This window comes from Periophthalmus magnuspinnatus, chromosome 20 (genome assembly GCF_009829125.3).
Source record: "Periophthalmus magnuspinnatus isolate fPerMag1 chromosome 20, fPerMag1.2.pri, whole genome shotgun sequence".
In the NCBI taxonomy this organism is placed as follows: Eukaryota; Metazoa; Chordata; class Actinopteri; order Gobiiformes; family Gobiidae; genus Periophthalmus; species Periophthalmus magnuspinnatus.
Genome location: NC_047145.1, coordinates 16,057,990 through 16,080,453, shown reverse-complemented (window position 1 = coordinate 16,080,453; position 22,464 = coordinate 16,057,990). Strand labels below are relative to the sequence as shown.

Genomic DNA, 22,464 nt, shown 5'->3' with positions numbered 1-22,464 from the left:
TAACTGAGTGGCAATGTTTTTAAGTGTCTCCAGTAAGGCCTGACGCACTGTTTCTGTTCATAACGTTGAATATGTGCGTATTGGTGCACACATTGTTGTAAAATGTTGGCTAAATATTGACCTCACGTTTGTTTCATGTTTGTGCTTTTAGTAAATAAATCTGATTTTTAAAGTATTTTCTTTCCGTTTTTATTTTCTCATACATCAAATAAATATAGCCTAAGCATCTACCAAAAGTGTGTATAGGATCCACACACATAAGGTCATGTGAGGTTTCCAAGTCCAACCAAAAACTATCCCGAATGGACTGTTTGGTAATGCTATGTGTTATCAAATCAGTTATCCGGGGTAAAGTCTACAATATTTTATGAAACGTGCGCATTAGATTCCCATAGGTGCTCATTGTCTTCAATTCAACACCTGGAATAATGTCACATGGTATGGGTTTTGTAAGGATAAGAGATACACGTGCTGGAGTCATAAAAAACCTTACACAACCGAGTCTTTTTAACCAACTGTTAAGCCCCTCCTGCAAATCAGATTCCACTTTGTCACTTATGGTATACTATCTTTAAAGCGCCTTAATACATTTATACAATGGCAAAGCATAATGTAAGTCTCTTGATAACAATTTTGTTATCACTGATTGTCTTCATCATTACTATGGTTTTGACTGCTCTGGCATCCACAGGGGCATGTAAGTAGTTTCAAAATGTGTAACTTTTCCCATGATGTTATAGTCTGACCATTGAGTTCTCTCTTCAGCTCCTTTTTTACATCCGACTAGTAATGTTTCCAACGAGTTCACAACACAAGTCACACCTAGTGGCTGGACTTTTGCTATCTGGGGGATTATTTACGCGTTTATGGCTTCAGTTTTAGTCTATGTCCTCTCTGGGGTGTTTAGAAAGTAAGTTTGCGTTTTAATCTGTTCAAATGCATGGTGTATGTGAAAGGCATTTCTATTAACATTCAACTCATTTTCAGGAATGCCTATGGTTATGTGTACTGCAGTCCACCGGTTCTACCACGTGGATTCTTTGTGATGTTGAGTTTAAACCTGAGCTTAAATGTGGCATGGCTCTTTTTGTGGGACAGGAGGTAAAACTATGCATTTAATATTGAGTTGCATAATCACCTATCTAAAATTACCTAACTGATCTGGTCTTTTTGCAGTTTGATGATTCCTGCAGTGATTTTTCTCATCTTCATTGCCTTAACCAATTACGCAGTCATAGCCTTTTCCTGTCTTGGTCTAAATGCTTATGGAGCTTGGCTATACAAGAACCACAAAGTTGATCTGTATCTCATCCGTGTGTTGGTTAGTTTTGTGCCAAATATTTTCTATAATTTGTCATACAGGCTTTTATCATTGTGTTTTATAATAGGTTCAGAATGGGATTGCCATATATGCAACATGGACAACTATTGCATCTCTAGTCAACTTGAATATTGTACTGACCACTGAGGCAAATATGTCCCAAACTGATGCTTCAACTACAGTTCTATCTCTTCTGGTAGTGGTAATAGCTACATGGTGCCTATAAATGCTTTTTTAAATAACTCAAAATCAAGGTCTAGTTACTTGAGGAGGTTAAAAATGATGAATGAACGTGAATATGTGTTGCAGGTTTGTCCTTGAAAACTGGTTATTGGAGAAGCATGTCCGTTACATCCTGTCCATTTACCCAGCTGTGATCTGGGCACTGACTGGGGTTTTCACTAACAACTATGATGCCTCTGCTCCATCTCGGAATAACATATTTATTGGTAAGAAGACGAAGTTAAGCTTAATATCTTACATGATCTTGATGAAGACTAATGTTTTTCCCCCTCAGCTGCTCTTCTCGGTGTGGGCTGCTGTCTGTGTGTAACTCGGGTAGGCCTGGTTGTCTGGAGACACCTCAAGCATCCCCTTTACAAAAATGCAGATGAAGAAGACATGTCCCCCATGGAGATCGCAAAGAAGCAGAAAAGGATATTTAAGTGAAAATATTCATTATAGTGTTATTGTTTTTGTAAAGTGCTTTTTAGATTTGTGGCTTCACCTGCTTCTTAAACATGGCAGTGATTTGCATAGTGATTCAGCAGGTGTAATCTATTTCTTTTACTGCAAACTGATATTGCATTTTTTTTTTTTTTATGTATGTATTTTAACTCTACATATTGCATATCATAATGTTATAAATAAAGTTTTATCTTACAATACATGTGTCTAAGTGTAAAATGTGAATAATGAATTGTCAACTATTTAATAACTTTACAATTAATATGATGTTTTGTTGCCGTTTTACTAACAATAGTAAAATATATTTTATATACACAACACCCAGACTTACACCTCCTTGACCTCCTAAGTGTTGCTATAGAAATAAGCCCTCCAGGATGTTATTATTGGAGATTATTGGTTTGACCTGGTTTACTGACTGAGCCTAATATTACATAACAATATCAATAGCCTAATATATTTATCAGATGTGTAACGTAGTCTGGCCTTTAACGGTAGGATGTGAAACAGAAAACATCAGCACGGGCATGGTCCATCATTTTTATTTATTTTTCTTTTTTTTAATCATTTACCAAAGTGCATTGTGTAATGGAAGTTTGAGGAGGAGTGCATTGTGTATTATCCCACTAACTGGATAAATTAAAATTATTTAAAAGGGGATGTTTAAAAATAATGTATATCTATATCTATATCTATATCTATATCTATCTATCTATCTATCTATCTATCTATATATATATATATATATATATATATATATATATATATATATATATATATATCTATATATATATCTATATATCTATATCTATATATCTATATATATATATATCTATCTATCTATCTATCTATCTATCTATATATATATATATATATATATATATATATATATATATATATATATATATATATATATATATAAATAAAATTAGATTATTGTAAACAGAAGACTGAAAAATGAGTTTGTGTAAACAATGTCCAACAAAAAAGCAACATCTGTGCCACATCTTTATGTTTTCTTGGACCTGCTTTCTCTTACATATTTTTTCATTATTAAACTTAATTGTTATCATGTCTTATAGAACCAAACAGCTGCATTTTATGATCTAGTGTACTGTGGTAGTATATGTTTAAGATAAAAGGTTCACGTGAGGCTTTCAAGGACCATAAATCTTTCTGTTGCACAACTAGCATTTCTATAAAACTGTCCTGCTCCAATCTTCTCTACACTAGTCCCTGAACATCCACAGAAGAGCTGACTCGTGCAAGGAGGGGCATAGTACGGTATGTTTCTTTTATGTTATCAATCTTTTATCTAGCAACAATGAAAATTATTATCAAACTTTTATTATTGTCATGTAATGTGTGAGCTATATACAAAATGAATCAACATCCAGTCCTCAGATCTGAGAAGAGAATGCAAAAGCCTGAAATATTTCTGTGAATTTACAAACAATTTATTTATTTCTATTTATTGATATAGCCAGACACAATGGGAGAGCATAATGGTGGACGTCTTGCTGCCATATTGGTGTCAGTTGCTGGATATTTAGTCAGTTTAGTGTTCAATGGACTGTCTGTGGTGGGAGTTGGTAAGTTCACGTGTAATATATATATTTTTACAGTATATTATTATATGTGTATTATATTACCTCATGATATTTATTGGTTCTGCACTTAAATGTAGGTCCTTATACAACGACCACAGCCAATGTCTCAGCAGTGTTTGATACCCAGATTACACCCTCCGGATGGACCTTTAACATATGGAGCCTCATCTATGTTTGGCTTACTGCACTTGTTATCTACATTGTCACTGGACTCTGCAGAAAGTGAGGCGTAATGGGTCACCTATTGCAAACACACCACACAAAATAACACATTTTTGTTTTTTTGGTGTTTTTTTTAGAAATGGTTATGGCTACGTCTACTGCAGCCCCTCTGTACTGCCTTACGGTTTCTTTGTTAGTTGGTGCCTCAATCTGGGTTTCAACATTGGATGGTTGATAGTTTGGGACCAAGGGTGAGGCAATATAAAATCTCCAAACAGTAGCACAGTATAATAAAGTGATATTTTATGATTCTTTTAGAAATATGATTGTTGCATTGGTGTTCCTTGTCCTGGTCATATGCACAAACTATTCAATGATATTTTTCATTTGCCATGGCCTTCACGTCTATGGACCCTGGCTGAAAAAACACCACAAGGCAGATTTGTGGTGTTACAGAATAATAGTAAGTATGTACAATATAAGCAGAACTTTTTTACTTAAAGACAAATGTATGGACATTTTCAGGTTCAAAATGGTGTCATGATTTACACAACGTGGACAACAATTGCAACTCTCATCAACCTGGCTATTGTTCTGACATATGAAGCTAATATGAATCAAACAGATGCTGGAACAATATCTTACTCAATTCTCTGTGTGGTTCTGCTTTCATGGTAAGGTTTATTATTATGTACAATCATTATGTATATTTGTTGTACCCAATACATATAATAACCCTTTTTTAAGGTTTGTTCTAGAGAATACTGTCCTTGACAAACACGTACGGTACATCCTCATTGTGTACCCAGTAGTCATTTGGGCACTGTCTGGAAATCTAGACAAAAACTATATCCCAGAGTCACCAAACCGCAATGGAATTTTTATTGGTAATATGCATTTGCTTTTCTAATCAAAATGTAGTTTGCATTGTAATTTAAACAAAACCATTTCCCCCCAGTGGTTCTGCTGGCCCTAGCCTGCGTGATCTTTGTCACACGTATTGGTTTGGTGATTTGGAGGCACAAAAAGCAGCCCCTCTACAGAGATGTCAATCTAGAAGCAATGGAACCAATGGACATAGCTCAGAAGACAAAGAAGTTATTTCTTTAAATACCTCATTCAATAACACACAGTTTGATCACCCTGGAGATGTTACCTAATGATGTTATTGCTTGTAGAACAGATGTAGGCCTACGGTTTTGTGAAAGCTTTGAATTAATGAAATAATTGTACGTTATCTATAGTAAAAGCCAAACTTAAATCTTGGCTTTTACGAAGGATCAGACCTGGATGACTGAAGGTTTACACATACGTTGGTTATCTATCTTCGTCCCTGTATTTTCTATTTATTACATTCACTTCCCATTAAAATGTAGTCTATCATTGCGTTTGTATAGCTCTGTAACAGAAAATGCAACTGCATTGGAAACATTTTACCTGTAGAGGTCAGTATTGAAAAACAAGAAAAAAAAACAGAAAAGGGGCAAGCGAATCTAATCGTACATTTTAACCCGTTGTTTAGACTGCCAGGCTCAAATAAGAATAAATTTAGACAAGAAACGTGACTAGAAACGTGACAAATGTAAAATTACTCACAATTAAGATACATAAATAAAATGACTTCTTGTGTTTGCATTGTGTAGTCATTTCATTATTTTAGGCAAATATATGCAGGCTAAACTGAGGGTTTAGCATTTTAACTCCCGACTACCGGCGCGCGGGTTATTTGCAATTTGTCAACAACGCTATTGTTGCAAATGCTAAACTACGCTAACCCAAACATCACTTTGGACGTAAATGCTTTTAGTATATCCGTTCTGTGCTAACCAAAACTAAGCGTATCAAATGCCGCACACAGAGGGCTCATCCATTATTTGGTATTACTGAAAATCCAAAAAGAAAAGACGCTAGCAAGTTTGGTTAGCGTTAGCGGTTAGCCTGGGTTCGACCCTAAGTTACCAAAATACTACAAGAAAAGCAGCCTTAAATGGATGGGAACTACCCGGCCCTGGTAAGTCACAACACTCGCTTTAAGTTTTTATTAAATCAACGAGCTAAGTTGCAAAACGTTTATAAAACACGCAGTGTTTACTGTTGACAAAGGTGTCACAGCGCAGCATCCACTGTTTACATTATTTGTATTGATTTTGCGTCACAGAAAAGGCCCAAAAAGAAGCTCATCTACCCTACAACAAAAACGTGGTATGTTCCCACTTCGCTTTTTTGTCAAGCAGATCAAATCTTATGCATTGTAACCGTAACCTACTAAGTATACCTTAGTATACTACTATACTAAGAGTTAACTAATTTCTAACGTTGTTATTTAGTCTCCCTAACCAATGGACACAAGATATAGTTTCTTTGGAAGACGTTGATAAGATGTTTGATGGCTTGGGTGAGTTCCTTTATGCTCTGTTGCACTAGATTTGTGGTTGCATGGTTGCATACTTACTAAGAAGCTGTTTTATTCTAGATTCCAATGGGGGGGACTTCCCTTCGCCATCTCTGGAAATTCACATTCCCAAACACATAGATATAACTGTGACACCTCTCCCCGAAGAGCTGTTTGAATGTCCAATAGTAAGTAATGACTATCATTAATGGCTACAAGTTCCCTGTCTAGCTCTTGCACTACTGATTGTTTGTAATTTTAGGTTGCTAATGGAGAGAATAAAAGCCTCACTCCAGTCAGCCCTGAACTTGACATTGGTAAATATACTGTGCATATTTGTTGTTCAGAATAATAAATGCATGATTGTGCATGTGTTTGTTATTCTAAACATATTCTTATTCATTTGATTGTTTTTATTGATGTTTTTAGATTCAGAGACTCCATTTAAAGCCCATGGGCCAGTGAAGACATCCAGTCCAATAGAAGGAAATGCAATACAGCATAAAAACAAGCAACAAAGGAAAGTGGACAACTCCGCTTCACCAATTCTCTTTGACTGTGCAGAAGAAAATCAGGAGACTGTTGAAAAGCTCTCTGAGAAACCACAGCACTGTAACCGCAGGAAAAATGAGTAAGACCTCAAGCAAATAATGTTGTATCTAAATGATAATATTGCAAATAATCTAGTAGAGGAATAATACGTTAAAAACATGCACTCCGTTTTCTCCCAGAAGTGATGATTCTATTTTTGAAACCCTTCCAAAAAAATCTGCCTTTGATGATATGTCAGCACAGAAAACCAAAACGGCCCCAGTGAGGTAACTCATTTTCCTCATTACTTGTAATTTCATTCTAATGAGTATTACTGTGCATACATTTTCACCTTGATTGTACCAGTTGGTTATTTTTTCCCCCTTGGTTTTAATAATGCAGGCTGACACCTTCAAGTCCCCTTGTATCTCCAGTGGGACTCGAGGCTACACCAGCATCCCCAGAAAAACAAACTGAACATGTACAGGTGCACACCAGGGTCAAACATGACATGACCTCTTTTCTCCAGAAGCTCAGAGATGCTGGGCAACCCAAACCTGCACGGTGAGGCTACATGAACAAATGTATAAATTTGATTCATTCATTTATCATATTCAAAAAGTACAATAAAAAGAATGTTCTTTCTCTTTTAAGTGCTGGTTTGTTACAAGCCAAAGTCATGCCTCCAGTACCAGAGCCAGAACCTGAAGATGACTTTCTTATTTTAGAGGATGATGCTCCTTTGTATGTTTCCATCCCAAGTAAATCCGCCAAAAGCTTGAAAGAAAAACACATTAAAACATCGAGTTCTGACAAAGAAACTAAGGACACTGTAGGAGAAGAACATACAACAGGTAAACTGCAGGGCGTTGAACAGGATCAGAATAAACAGGGAAGTCAGGCTTTGACTAAAAAAACTAAGAAAAAAACAAAAGGCAATGTCTCTGAATCTACTTTGGCTGCTTTTGATAAAGATTCAAATGTACCAGCCATTGTCGAGTCCAGTGATGCAGAGAATCTTTTAGATTGTGGCAAAACAAAGAAAAAAAAGATACAAAAAATAAAAGGCCCATCTAAAAATGACAACAACCCAGAGTGTGTAGGCAAAGGCACAGACACAGATGATGGAAAGCCTTTGAAGAAAAATAAGAGTAAAGGAGAAAAGACTGTAGAAAAGAAAGGATCAAAACCTGCAAATAATAATGGGAACTCTCAAAGGAAGAGGACTCCTGCAAATGAGAGCAGAAAAAGAGCAAACAAAGCCAGATCTGATGGATGGGAGAAGCAAAGTCAGGGGCTCAATTGTGACAGTCAGCCCAGTGATGAATTTCCTGTTTCAGGTAAAGGGCCTGCCTGCAGTCCTGCACTATTGAATCTTCAAATGTGTTTGTCTGTAATATTTATTTACATTTTTTTAATCCAGAGGTCAACAATTTGGAAGTTAAGTCAACTGGGGACCTGGAGGATGTTAATTTACATCCACACATACTGTGTAGTTCAATGGAAGGGACTTCAGATGAAGGCGACAGAGTGTTGGTGAAACGGAAAAGGAAACAGACTGGACAATGGTGGATGAGCTGCCCTCAGAACCCACAGCAACAACCCACAGACAAACAACCAACGGTGAAGAAGACTAAACGTGTTAACAAGGACTCAAGTGCTCGTTGTGTGCCACCTGGAAAAGCAGCTACAGATACAAGAAAGAAAAATATGAAAGCATCTTCATCTTCATCCAGTGACGGTCAACGACAAAAAGCTGAAAAGAAAGAGTTTAAGAAGGGAACTCTGAAAAGAGCGAGGCCAGTCAAGAGGACGTCTGAAGATTCAGATGAGGGTTTTCAGAAGCTAAGTCAGGATAGAGCTCTAGACCAAGATTCTGAATCCAGCCCATTGTTTTTTCCACACAAAGAACGCATGTCCTCAGGTAGTGTATTAAAAATATTATATCGCCTATAATTAAACCTAAAATATAAAATTGTGTAATTTGCAGTAGTTGCAAGGGCATACTTATTTTGACTAGTTCCATTATCATAATGTTTGCAGTATCAATTGATTTTTTTCTTGATTTCTTTTCAACAGGGGAACAGGTGTTTCCTAAAGTGTACCAAAACGGTGCAAGTGAAAAACAGTCCTCTATACCTGAAGGACTGCTGAAGCCACAAAGCGAAGAAGCCACAAAGCGAAGAAGGAAATCCCCTGGAAACTGGTGGCAGGTCAGCCCCACAGCAGAGGACCAAGAGATGCCCCCCTCACAGCCTCAGCAGCAGAAACCCAGGAAACGCAAAGCTGCTGGGGAAAAGAGAAAATTGACAAAAAACCCTTCTGCGCTTTCTCCTTCAAACCCACTAGAGGGAGCTACTAAACAGAAAAAACGGTATTTGGCCACATATACTGACCTTTGCAGCACAGTCAATGTGAGCACATCTATAAACAGAAAAACTGAGTCCAAATTAAAGGAGCACAACAATGTAAAGTCACCTTCAGCTGAAGATTTAGAGGTTGCACATAATGTTGTCACTATGGAGACCAATGACTCTCAAAGGGCGCAGGACCAGTCTTCTAGTCAGAGCATGATACAGGAGAGCACGTAAGTACTTTCTTCAAATAATATTGTTTTGAATATTATATCTTTATGAGTTAAAATTGACATGTTTCTTATCATTTCCATTGCAATATATTTAGTTTGTTTCTATCTTGTAGGTCAAAAGTCATCAGAAGTGGCCCATCCTCTATGATTGGACTTGAAAACTTTGAGGAAGATGATGAAGATATTGGTATGTTTGACTTGTTTTTATTTTACTGGTGCTTTTTTTTTTAGTTCTCATTTAAATTCAGTTACATGTACATTTTGCATACATAATATCATCAGTTAATGTTTCTTTTACTCGATATTGTGTCCCCTACGTTCCCATAAGTTATTATGCTATTTTTACTCAGTGGGGAATCATAGTAGTGAAACGGTGAAAAAGACATCTATTGGTCATTCTCCTGTTTTTCAGTGTTGCCATCATCCACAGTTCAGCCTGCTCTGTGTGCCTCTGATCTGTGCTCCCCTCCTCTCAGACCACTTTCCCTACAGTCCAAAGATAAGGTCAATCTCCAGGACTGGCTCAAGTCTCTTTGGCCTATAACAGACCTTAAGCAAAGTAACATCATCTAATATAGCCATAAAATACATCTATGCTCAGTTATAGAATTGCAATGTCTAATTCTTGTTTTAATTATCCCCAGGAGGCCCTGAAATCACACCTGATGATTTTGAGTGGTATTGTTACCAAGGCAGAGCTTTAGGCATCATGGTGGACTTGCAGTCGGGGTCCCTCTGCAGTGGTAAGATGCTGCTGGGCTCCTTCATGAAGAAGCCTCTGTGGGTGGACCATATTGCCACAACAGTAAGTATAGCGAATGCTAAAGGCTGCATTCTTGTCCCTCACAGGTTACTCATATTTCTGTCCTCTTTGTCCTTTCAAAGGTTTTCAATTTATTAACAAGCTCTGTAAGTTTAATAGTGGATTGCAATAAATCATACTACAGTGCAGGCCAGTCCTTTATGGTGCCATCTGGTAAGACTCGAGTGAGAAAACACTGTATAAAAGGTGACTCAGAGCTCACTCCTCATCTTTGTGTCACAGGTCACGCCTACAGCATCCACAACCTGACCACCCAGCCTGCCGTCTTTTACTTCACCAGGCTTTATGCTGAAGAGTCAGACCAATAGGGGCTGGACAATCAGCTGTCTCAGCTGTGTAAAATGTATATTATTTTGGGTTCTTAAGAAGTGCTTCTTTTAAATTTGTTGTATTCCTTTAAAAATGCATATTGTAAGCTATGAGATTGAATACTGTTAAAATGTATTTTAAAATGTAGGTCTGTAAGTATTTCAGTATTTGTCTTTTATGAATTTCAGAATGGCCTCAGCTTCTTTTAAAACTGTTCTTTCAGTCACAATGAATCTAGATGGCTTGTAAATAATTTCCGCTTTCCATTTGTAAAAATGAATGAATTCTTTGTTTATACTTTTTACATATGCTGTCCATTAGCTCATGTCATAAGTAAATTAAATGAGTGTGCAAAACGTGACAGGTTCAAGTCATTGTCCTTCACAGTGTTGCCAAATCTTAGTGTTGACTCCTGCCATTTAGTCATAATACATTTACTGACTAAATTAATGCATTCTGTTTGTGAAGAAATATTATAAAGACCTACCACTCAAGTACATATATACCAAATGGTAAAGCTTGTCTGTATAAGATAGATGGGCAATTAAATGTTTTAAATGGGTGTTTGGGGAGGCATCAGCAGCAGTTTGACTTGCCTCAGGGAGGGGGGCAGATCTCTGGCCAAATGGAGGGATGCTCAGACCACCAAAGTTTAGACCAGAACTTTCTCAGAAATCTTTAATAATGAACCATGACTATGTCCAAATATGCAACATCTGCTTATTCACGCATGCAGCCAGACATTCCTCATACATTTCCTGTGTTTTATTGAAGAAACGTCTAACAAATTTACAAGAAGTCGATTGTGGTGGTGGGATCCATGCTCAGAATATAGTTTGGGTGATTGAATTCGATGGTAGCTTTCTGATATCTGGAAGGGATTCTGCATGGAGATGATAGAACGAGGCACTTTCTATGAGTGTGACTTTGGTGGCATGTAGCTTGCAAATGCCATTATAACATTTTGCCTTTATGCAGGCTGTAGTGCAGAACTGAGGGTTGAATCGCCATGTGTGTCTTTGGGCAAAGAGCTAGCATCTAATGGGGGACTGTATATTTATTGAATAGCACTGTAGTGAGAAAATTTAAGTTATGCTTGCATTAGTAGTATGAGAGACATCTGAACAATTGTACCACCATCCATTATACACACACCACATTCATACAAGGTAATGTGGGTTAAGTGTCTTGCGGACACGACAATAGAATTTGGTCTGTGCGGGAATTGATCCTCCTTCCTTCATGCTCTAACAACTGAGCCACTGTCACCCCAGCCACTATTGACCTGTAATAATAATTATCCAGTTGTCTTATATAAACTAGGACTTTTCCAGATGCTTAAAGCCACTTTACAATTTTGTGCATTCATCTTTCCGTATTTGGTGGTAAACTACTATAGTAGCCACAGCTGCCCAAGGGCAGACTGTGGGAAGCGTGGCTGCCAATCTGCACCATCAGCTACTCCAAAGCACACATCACTTTCAGCTTCTGAGTTCTGACAAGATCAGGCTTTGGCAAGGAGGTTTGGTCACAGTATCTGAATAAATGTAAGATAGATCAATCTAATGCCTTATATCTAATACAGTGGAATACTGCAGGCAAATCTATATCCATTGAGACAAGCAGGCGGTGGACCCTCCACCAGAAAAGTTACTTAGTGCACCTTTAATTTTACATATCACCAGTATCTAGTACCAGGTTAGTAAAACTGTAATAGGCTACAATCATTTATAGCTTCAGTGTTCAATGTAATCTGTGAATAAAATGTGATTCCACACAGAGATTGAATGTCCTCAGTGCACACAGTTCTCCTGACCTTACAAAAACATTTGAGCTTCCTCTGCATCCCGGCTCAGACTTCAAGCATTGACTATGACTTCCTTCCTTCCTTTCTTTCCTTCCTTTGTTGGCAAAATTATAATTTTCATTTACACTTTCAAACAATGGCATAATAGAAAAAGTCAAGAAAGTCACTTGGTTTTCCAATAGTCCCATACGCCATAATTACACAACTTAAGGTTTTTGGTCTGCTTCTTATATACAAGAATAAAGATGCTGGTAGTTCTTGAAGTGTAGCAGTATTAATAATAGGCTGCATATTCACATTCTAGAGAATATGATTAACTCAAAATATTAGGTGGGAGGAAAGAAAAGGAAAAATACAAACAAACATAATGAATATCACTGTTTTGGTTATTTGACTGGGTTACAGTGCTGTCATCTGTGAATAGTCACATCCGTATGATTAAATATTTAATCAAGTGGAAAAAAAAATCATCTTGTGCTGCCAAAGGTAACATATTATTTTGTGCCCGTTTGGTTTCAGGTGAACAGGCCCATTATATTAACCATAAACCAGATTAAAATATATGCATTTTGAAAGTTTAAGAAAAAAATTAGAAACTGTCTTCTAAATCAGTTTTAGACTAAGAGTTAATTCACACATTACACAAATGCAACCTGTAAGACTATAAAATAACTTAATTATAATAATGGTTTAGCCTTATGTGCCCTGAGTAGACTGATACAAGGCATTCTGTGCCATCAGACGCTGCAACCACCACCAATCACACACCTAAGGACACAGTATCCACTAGATTAGAGCTTCTGCTGTCCCCTTAGGGTACTTGGTGTTCCCAACAGTCTCCCATCCCAGTACTAAGCAGGTTGAATCCAGCTTAGCTTCCGAGCTCAGATTAGTTCGGACTTCTCTAGGTGAGATTGGCCACAAATAACTTCTAAAAGTTTAACCATGATTATTTGAGTCAGCCTATCAACTGGCTTTAGAAAGAACACTAAAATGTGTGCTTTATGCTAACATAACGTGCACCTTCTAACTTGTCATATTGTTAGCTATTGTCAAGCTGTTTTTCCCTTGTGATAAACAAACACATACTTTTCTCCATCTGCAAGGACTGTTAGCTTAGTGTCCATGGGAATAACAACTAAATATTGACAATACACAGCCATTTTACAGATTTAAGGTGAAAAAAATGACAGTTCAAGGCAGTGCAACACAGAACTGCTATTGATGTCAGCAGCCTGGAAGCCATAATGGACGAGCCAGTATGAAGATGAGAGATAACCTAGAAGCCCATAGGAATCCATTGAAGTGATGATTGAAAGTGTTAGTCGCACTTATTTGTTGAAAGAGTTTGCATTTCAAAGACTGTGAATGTTGTGGAAAGTTCATGTGATTGAACTAATACATTTTTGTAAAAGAGAGAAGCCAGAATACAGAAATAGAGGAAATTGTGGTTGTAGTTTGTTCAGTAAGTAGCAGGATGTAGTTGCTTTGAGCCAGATGCTTTTAAGATGTTTCTCAAAGCAAATGCCAACACATGTAAAATCTCTGGCAAGGCATCCAAATTAAAATATTTCCAAAAGTCCAGATTTTGATATAAATAGGTATTATTGAAGCATAATTTTCTGTCAGTAACAACACTGTCCCAGTTTGGGTTATTCAAAAAGGCCAAAATATAAAATGTGTATAAATATATGTGGTTTTAAAAAGATGCTGACAGTAGTTAAGCTTTTTTCCATTTTAGTCTGAGCTGCGGCTTAGTTTTACAGTGGAGCAGTGTTTCTTTGATGGTATGATTCATCGGTGATTATTTAATTATGACCCACTTTTATCAGAACTTACAAATTGAAAAGTAGAAGCGAGGAGCCACTATGTTGAACTCCTAAGACATCACAGACAGCATAGGACTGACTACAGATGAAAAAAGAAGAAAAACTATTTAGTCTTCATTAAATAAGAACACAGCAATTTCACCAAACCATCAAAACAGGATCATTTCTTTCTTTCTATAAGACCCCAAAGGAATTATAAGCAACACATGCCATATATATCTGGCACTGGTTTATGTTATCCTTTCAATGCATTCACTCTGTGTTGCAGTAAACACGTTTGAGTATTTGAATGGTATTTTTGAACAAGAACATTTTGTTTACAGTTCCCCACAGTGGACAGTTAAACTCTGGTCCAAAAATGCAAGAAAAACAATGAGAAAGACAACCATGAGAAGTAAGTGTGAAGCAATGACACATTTTAAACATCCTCTCTCAAAAGCAGCTCTACACTGTTACCCACAAAACCCAGTGAAAATGCACAAAGAGAGGTTCAGAGACTGAACAAAGATCTCTGTCATCTTTCTGTTTGTCAAATGCTGAATATTATAGGTGATATGCCTTTATGTAGGCCATTTTACATTAGCCAGGTCAATCTTAAATTTTGCCCTTTTGGTCCATAGTTAGTGCAGCTCCTCAACAACAGAAACATGATGAGAACTATAAGAAACGATGACTGCAGTTACTTTGCTTCTCAAAACAAGGCTGACGGCTGACAGCACCAAGATCAACAAAAACACTCTGCCACTATAGGGCTGTGTCTTTAGAAAAAGTGACTAGGAATATATGTTTTTAGGTATTAGACAAACATAATTATGGCAAGATGTATAAGAAGATGTCCAATCATCACTAAGTGATAGTTTGAGACCTACTGAAAAGGCTGAGGGCTTTATTTATTTTTTAATACATTTGCAGTTTAGAGAGATAGAAAAAAATAAAATTATTATTGATTCAATTGTTTCTGTTCAAAATTCAGATCAAATCTGTGGCAAAATCACTACATTTGAACCTCAAAATCTACACAAAATACTTTTACTTTTTACTCTTTAAGTACATTTTTAAATGGGTACTTTTAATACTTTAATAGTGGGTACTTTTTTTTTTTTTTTTTTTTGCTCTCTTAAGGGCAGGTATGTGTGTTTTCTGACCAGAGGCTGATTTGCTGAATCATTGGTCACTATTGATTTGCTTCCAAAAGTAATACTTGGTTAAATGCACAGCTTACTCTTTTAAATTGGTAACATTATTTTCTTATTTTGTCTTATTTTTTTGCAAACATAAAATAAGATACCCAACTGTCTATGTACAATGTGCATTAATTGGTTTGTTCTGTTGAACCAAGATGTCATAATCAAAATGTCATTTCACAGCAGTTGTCACTTTCACCTGCAGATTTCAAGCTGCACCCGATGTACATGTAAAAGGGGAACTGAACTTTGCGATAAAAGAAAAATGGTTAATGATTTCTTACAGCTCTGCATGCACTGTTTACATGTTCCCCCAGTGACCCAGCACCCTCCAACAGATATCAGAGAACCTGCAGAAAGGGAAACAGGAAAATAACTTGTAGCCGACAGTGTGAAGTGTATAATTGGATTTCTTTGCTACATCACGTTAGGAGGGTTTTACTTTCGGTTCAGCCAATTAAATGGGTTTTCTGGGTACTTGTATCATGCTATCCTAATTTTAGCTTTTCAGTAGATCCCAAACCACTTTCACAACAGAGTGGAGAGGATTTAGTCAGCAGAAGTTTCCCATTGCATTTTAATTGACAGGGAAGTTCTGCTAAAAGGAACGTGTGAAGAAAATGGAAGCTGACAAGTGCAGTGAACATATCAAAGCCATTGCATCTCCAGGAAAGGTACTGGGTAATCCATTGTACATAAGTCCCAGCATAATCTTATCTGACATAATCACAAGAGATATACACATTATGAAAATGTCAGCTTTTGTTAGGAAATTCTGTTTGGTGAAACAAGGTTTTATTAGAGGTAAAATGCTGTAAACGAGTAAAGTAAGGTATAATGTAAGTCAAATTCTCCCTGGAAACAAGTGGACCCTCCCCCAGAAAAGTTAGTTACATAGTCCAACTTTAACAACATGAAGGTTAACTGAAAAAAGAAATATCATCAGCAATACCCTAGTAGTGGATTGATTTTCACATAGTCATTCCCAAGTGCATTTTCCATGAATCAAATCCTGTCAGAATGTGTGCCAGCTCCCATGGCCATCACTGAGAGAACAGTGACCAGGCATCTATTTGTTAAAGGGAACATGTTTTCTGATCTATGTTATAATGTGATTTCATCGTCACAAACATACCCGGAGATGTGTTGTGTTTAATTCACACATGTATCACAGAAATCCTGCATATTTAGGCCGAGTTCTTCTCTCAAACAGAAAACCCTCTATTCCACCTTATAATGTCATTTGACAATACATGAAGTTCTCCGCTGTGTTTTTAAACTCCACACTCCTTCACAAAAAAAATCTCGATGATTTCAGCTCCAGAATTGCCAGCCTCTACTGAACAAAATGTAAAAGGAGCTACTAACTTGAAAACTACAGCTTCATGATGTCACAAGGTGGAACAGAACATTTTGAACTTTGGAGATGTAGACAGACTAATAATAAAGTGTTACTCAACCATGTGTGAAAGAAATAAAACACAGTTCCAGGTATGTTTTTGAGGAGGTAACATCATTATAACATGACTTATAGCTCAGAGAGTCAGTTTTGTGTAATATAGGACTTTTAAGTAATAGCCCCCGCCATTAACCGCTCGTTTGAGTTGGATAAAAGGATGTTTCGCCGCAGGAAGCTCTGGATGGTCTAAGTCAGAGCCCACGACTTATTTCTGTCCACAATCAAAGGTGGACAGCTGGCACCCCACAGAAGGATGCTGTGTCATCCTCAACCAGCTTCCAATTAGTGTAAAAGCTGGGAGCACGGGCCCCTTTCACCTTGCAGTCTGTGACTTCAGAAGATACGATGTGAAACACTGCCAAAGAAGAACATGCAGATAGTGAGTCAGCTCTTGGTAGCCTTTGTGCATACTGATGTAAAGACTTCAAGATTTAAAGAAAAAAACATATGATGGAGTAGGAGACTGTGCCATTAAAAGCAATCCTTTTAGAGACATTGGAAATGGACTGTCTCTTACAATATACAGTCTTATTCAAAGGCTTATTCAATTCAAATTTTTTCTGTAAAAAATTAAAGCTTTTATATAATTTAAAATAACAACATCCGGATCAGACAAGGCGCCAGATTGTGTTCATTAATCTGCTCGAAATAAATAAAATGAATGAATGATAATAGACCAGTGTGTGCATTTGCTAATGTTTTAAAGTAGGACTGATAATCACAGGGTGCCTTACGATTCGATACACAATAAATGCAGGAGAGTCGACAGGGGCAGACAAAGGGGTCAGTTGTTCCGGGTCCTAGGATACAAGGGGCCCAGAAGTGGACTCTCTTTCTATTAATTTATATTAGACAGGGGCCCGTGTGAGGCTTCTTGTCCCGGGCCCCCAAATGTCTGTTGAATACATGGCTTTCAATATGATACTATCACAAAAAGGCAATTCCTGTAATAATCAATTTATTGCACATGTTTTTTTTGTGTTTTTTTGGTGGAAACACATTTTTACAGCCGTATTATGAAAAAATAACAAAAAAATAAACAACAGTAAATAGGCCGACTACATTACATAAATAGACATACTTCTCTCAATTAGTGTTGACACAATATAGTTTTGTGACAACTACACACTGACATTTACAGGATTTTACTGCATGCCCTATAGCAGACAGACCAACTTGTTATAAATGTGTTGTTGGTAAAGTGATGGACAACTTGAAAACAACACTAGTCTAACATTAATGAAAATATATCTGTATTGTTTTGAATTGTTATAAGCGTTCAATTTGGCCACATACTGCAATTCAGTCTATCTTCTACTGGCACAAATAAAATGGATGTCAATAAATAAGTGAAGCCTTATGCCTCCACATGCTCTAATACAGATTATGTAGTTAAAAGTAGCTTATTTGTCTCTAAATATGTTGATTATAAGCAGTTTACACACAATTGTAGTTCATTCTTAGAGCTTAGAGAAATGCTTGGCAACTCCTAATCCTCTGCTTGTACTGTGGCTCTGTAAAGTCTTGTTCCCTCTACTACGCTCAGTGTTTCCAGTTGAGCTTTTCCCTCCACACAGTTCCGTTCCACATAATTAGCCCAGAAATTGTATTGTTGCAGTGACATGCCCAAAAGGAGACTCAACACATTTTAACACATCTGCAGCAGCTGGAGTTTCTACTTTCTGTTGGTGGGAGAGCATTGGTGTTATAGAGTTATGCCTCAAAAGCCTCTTTCCCCCATCGGCTGTAAATGACTGGAGCTTATAATGCGGTGGTCTTTAGCTAGCCACGTGTGCGGTGTGTGGCAGCCGAATGGCACTCTCAGCTGTAATTGTGTGTCATGTTTCCCTGCAGCCTTCTCTAAACTGGGGTAATGCGCCGCTAGGAAAGGGCTGGTGTCAACACAAATGTACAAAGCAGTCAAAAATAGATAGCAGATTTGTGTCTATGAGAGTAGAGACAAATATGCTCTGGTGCCACCTCAACAGAGTCTTTTCATTGTGGAGGAGCAGCTGTTCTACTCCGAGCTCTTCCTTTTCTAAGAGGCCGAGTAGAGGAAACTCAATTGGCTGTGACTCATTCACTAAAAACTGCAAAGGGATCAATTAGAGTGAAACTGCTTTGTAAGAAAAACAGTACATTTGGCTCAAGCTTCCTTATCTTCAACAAACAATCATGATTCTGAGAGCTACATAAATTAACATAAACTGAATCGAAAAATCAAACTTTCATTGTGACACAGTCACAGCAGAGGAGACTGTCAACAATTTCAGTCTCTCCAAAGGATTCACTCTTGCTTGGATTTTAACAAGCAATGGCATTGATTGGCTTCAAATTGTGCAGAAAAGTCTGCTGTGCATCAGCAGCAATCTGGTATTAAACATGGGGACTAACAACAATGCAGCTTTCAGGAACAAAACACAAATAATGAAGACTTGTGTTCATCTGTTTTGATTAATCAAATACAAGAGTTTGATTTTAATTAATTGGTACTAGAAAAGAATCAGATTCATTAACAAGTTTGGGCTAAAAAAAAAAGAAAAAAGAAAAAAAAAGTTCAGTTTCAAGCTGACTTTGATTGCTACATCTTTCAAACTTATTTCAAAATTTATTCATGAAGCGCTTTTCATGCAAAACTGTAACAGAAAGTACTTTACAGTCATTAAAAAACATAAATATAAAGCCACATATCATCTGCATAACTGTGGCAGTTAATGCTATGCCTCCTGATAACCATCAAGTTGTCGTGATCCCGGTTTGCTGTCCTCCCGTGCTGTGTCCCCCCCTTCCTCACCTGCCTGTCTCCGGAGCTGGGCGGAGTCCTGCTCCTCCTGCGCGCACCTGCAGCCCATCTACGCAAACAACACCACCTGCTGTGGATAAGAGGAGCGAGGACCAAACACTCGGCGCCGGAACGTCCGCGTGTCACACGTGAATATTTCTGCTCGACTCTGTCCCTTAGTACTTTTTTGTGAACCCATGTCTGATTGGAATTTTGGCTTTTCTACAGACCTCCGCCCGAGGCCCAGCTCCGGACCTCCCTGCACCTGCACTTCTACCTCGGTATGGTCTCACGTAACCCACGCCTTGCACGTATGTCTTCTCCTGCTCACGGATCTGCACCCACGCTCCCCAGCTACTCTGCATCTAAGAACTGAATCTGTCCATGAACTGCGCTGTGAAGCAACCTCGTTCCCCGGTCTTGTGGATTATTGAACTGTGATTATTGTGTACCCACGTTTTTGTGAATAAAGACATTGTTTAACCCTTCGAGAGTCGCGCACTTTTGGTCCTTCCGTCTTGCTGGTTACGACACAAGTGTTTGAAACCTAAAATGAAACCCTGAGGGACACCATGTGATTTTATGTGTCTACACTCGCCATCATCACCAAATATTTGACAAGGCAGATTGAAACCAAATTGAACTTTTTCAAAAATGTTGTGATCCTCAAAAAATTAAGTTGAATAAAAACAAGACTTTTTTTTTTAAATGGTTAGACACAAGTCTGTAGGTGTCAAAATCTAAATTGCTCTTCTTCAGCAGGGACCGCTCAACTGTCACGCAGCAGGAAAGACCCTGTCTGAAGAGAGCTATTCATCATGTTTAAAAGCTCGTCCCTAAACGATCCATAAAATGACTTGGAAAAATGGGGTTGGAATTGGATCTAAAAGAAGTGTGGTGGGCCTCATCAAGGAGAAAACTCAAGAGTCTCAATATTAAGCAGGATAAAACTGTCCAGTGTTTCCCCTGGTACAAACACTCGTGTTTAAAAAAAAAAGTGCTTTGACAAGGTAAAAGATCACATCTGATTGTTTGGAAAGATGGTCAACTGTAGAAAAAATGATTTGTCTGTGATAGCTTTAAAAAAGTATGGATTTCTTGTATTTTGCACTGGTTTGTTATAATCTTTTGTTGTTCTATGTGTACATTTCTGTGTTGTAATTTTTATTTTTCCTCTATTTTCATTTTGCTGCAGAAACTGCACCACTGCAAAACACTTTAATTTTAGATCTGTAGACAATTTCGCTCTTTGATACTTGGAAGTCAATTCAATATAAATGGGCCCCAATTTCCTGCCAATAAAAGTTCATCTGTTTTAATCTGGCTACATCAACAGCCTTTCCCGAATCACTCCTCCCTGAGCTCCTGACATTCGATTTATTTCACTTTCTCTGCAGCAGAATAAAGGTGAGTTTTTTTGTGTAATGTTCACATGCTGCAGTTCTGATAACATCAACATCTGGCCTGGGGCTGTGTGGTTATTATAGTCCTGGTCCAGCCCTCAACACACTCCGCAATGACAGTTGACTACGGAATGAGATGGAAAGAAAATTGTTTATGTGCACAACACCTTTCTCCTAAGCTCTGTGACAAGCAGTCATAAATTAACATTGACTCTGGGTCTCTCACCTCCACTGTGGGGGAGTTGGGCTATGATGTTTGCTGCAAAGAGTCACTTGCTCACACACACAACTTTGAATTTCAATAAAGCTCACTATGTTTGGGTTTGGCACAGCTGGTCCCTGAGTAATTGTTTGGCTTTACAACTATAGTTTAATTTCCCAATAAAAATTCTCTTGATGTATTTTCTGGTGAGGGTCTGCCACCTGCCTATCTCCACAGAGATGTTTTTGCTTTGTCTGGAACAGTTCCACAATAGGACATTGTGGTGGTGGATAAACAACAGCAAAGCCATTGTGGTGGACATTGCAGTACCAAGTGATGGGAACATCAGGAAAAAGGAACATGAGAAACTGGGATCACCTCTTCACATTTCTGACCTGTGACTTGGCCAGGGAGGTGTTGCATGTTTGTCTCTATGGACATGTTCATGTCTCCATAGTAACACACAAAAAAATATTGGCAAAGCATGACCCCATAGCTCAAAATAAAACTTTGGCAAAGTTTTGTCCTATTAGTTCAGTTTCATGTTACTTTGTTTCAACCCCTTGCTCAACTGTTTGTCACACACTTAAATGTTACAGCCCCTGCTGCGTGCCCTAATCACAAAATGGATTTCTTCTGAAAAATCAATTTTCTCACCAGAAGACAAGGGGGAGGTGAGACAAAAATCTTTTCACTGTCCTGGAGGGGTGAATTTATTTAACGCATCAGTTTAATTAAGGACCAACCTGTCAATCACAGTACATAAACATTAATCAAAATGCATGTTTTATATATTTAATAAACATACTTGAGTTCACACCAACTTAATTTTTTTCAACTATAAGTCATAGTTAGATAACTACAACTACTATTCTTCAAACCAGCTGTTGTGAAACATGAACTCATGATACAAGACATACTGTAATAGCAAATGCTATGTCTCTTGACAACAACTCTGTCTCAGGACTTTTGCTTTGATAACTTGAGAGTTTGTTAGATGTAGTGGTGAAGAAAGTAGAGTTTTCTGGAGATGTGACTTTTTCCCAGATTTTGGACGTGAGCGACCTGAGTCCTCAGCTGTGTCCCTCCCTGTAGCTGTGGTTGGTGGTGTATGGTTTGGCCCTTCAGACTGTCCATTGAAGACTCAGTGATAGATATGTGTTTTTTGATCTCTGAAGCATCATGCTGCTCCTTCATCGAACTATAATGATCCTCCAAGAGATGTTCTTTCTGTTGCGTTTTCTGCTTTTCTGTGATATCTAGACAAAAGTAAGAAGGACATTCTAATTAGCAAGAAACAAGAGGAGGAACATTTGAGGTTGAGAATTAAACCCAGGAGCATTTTGAAAATGTGCTAGATGTTTTGACGTGGTTTG

At 37.7% G+C, this 22,464-nt stretch overlaps 3 protein-coding genes across 3 annotated transcripts; all 3 read left to right on the top strand.

Annotated features, from left to right (window-relative positions):
• The first annotated feature begins 560 nt into the window (after positions 1–560).
• On the top strand, positions 561–2,084 carry LOC117388718 (uncharacterized). The gene is made up of 7 exons (XM_033986303.2): positions 561–697; positions 766–910; positions 988–1,101; positions 1,177–1,321; positions 1,389–1,537; positions 1,631–1,770; positions 1,839–2,084. The coding sequence occupies exons 1-7, from the start codon at positions 598–600 to the stop codon at positions 1,988–1,990; spliced, it is 945 nt and encodes a 314-aa protein (XP_033842194.1). The 5' UTR covers positions 561–597; the 3' UTR covers positions 1,991–2,084.
• Positions 2,085–3,220: 1,136 nt separating this feature from the next.
• On the top strand, positions 3,221–4,983 carry LOC117388717 (uncharacterized). Its single transcript, XM_033986302.2, has 8 exons — positions 3,221–3,292; positions 3,492–3,600; positions 3,696–3,840; positions 3,918–4,031; positions 4,099–4,243; positions 4,306–4,454; positions 4,528–4,667; positions 4,739–4,983. The coding sequence occupies exons 2-8, from the start codon at positions 3,501–3,503 to the stop codon at positions 4,888–4,890; spliced, it is 945 nt and encodes a 314-aa protein (XP_033842193.1). The 5' UTR covers positions 3,221–3,292; positions 3,492–3,500; the 3' UTR covers positions 4,891–4,983.
• A 509-nt stretch (positions 4,984–5,492) lies between these two features.
• Positions 5,493–10,647, top strand: si:ch211-161h7.4 (ankyrin repeat domain-containing protein 36A). Its single transcript, XM_033986301.2, has 16 exons — positions 5,493–5,791; positions 5,939–5,982; positions 6,108–6,175; positions 6,254–6,360; positions 6,435–6,489; positions 6,602–6,803; positions 6,904–6,990; positions 7,106–7,267; positions 7,358–8,043; positions 8,127–8,627; positions 8,783–9,290; positions 9,404–9,477; positions 9,703–9,849; positions 9,935–10,095; positions 10,176–10,266; positions 10,336–10,647. Exons 1-16 carry the CDS (start codon positions 5,768–5,770, stop codon positions 10,419–10,421), a joined length of 3,003 nt encoding a protein of 1,000 aa, XP_033842192.1. The 5' UTR covers positions 5,493–5,767; the 3' UTR covers positions 10,422–10,647.
• Positions 10,648–22,464: the final 11,817 nt, after the last annotated feature.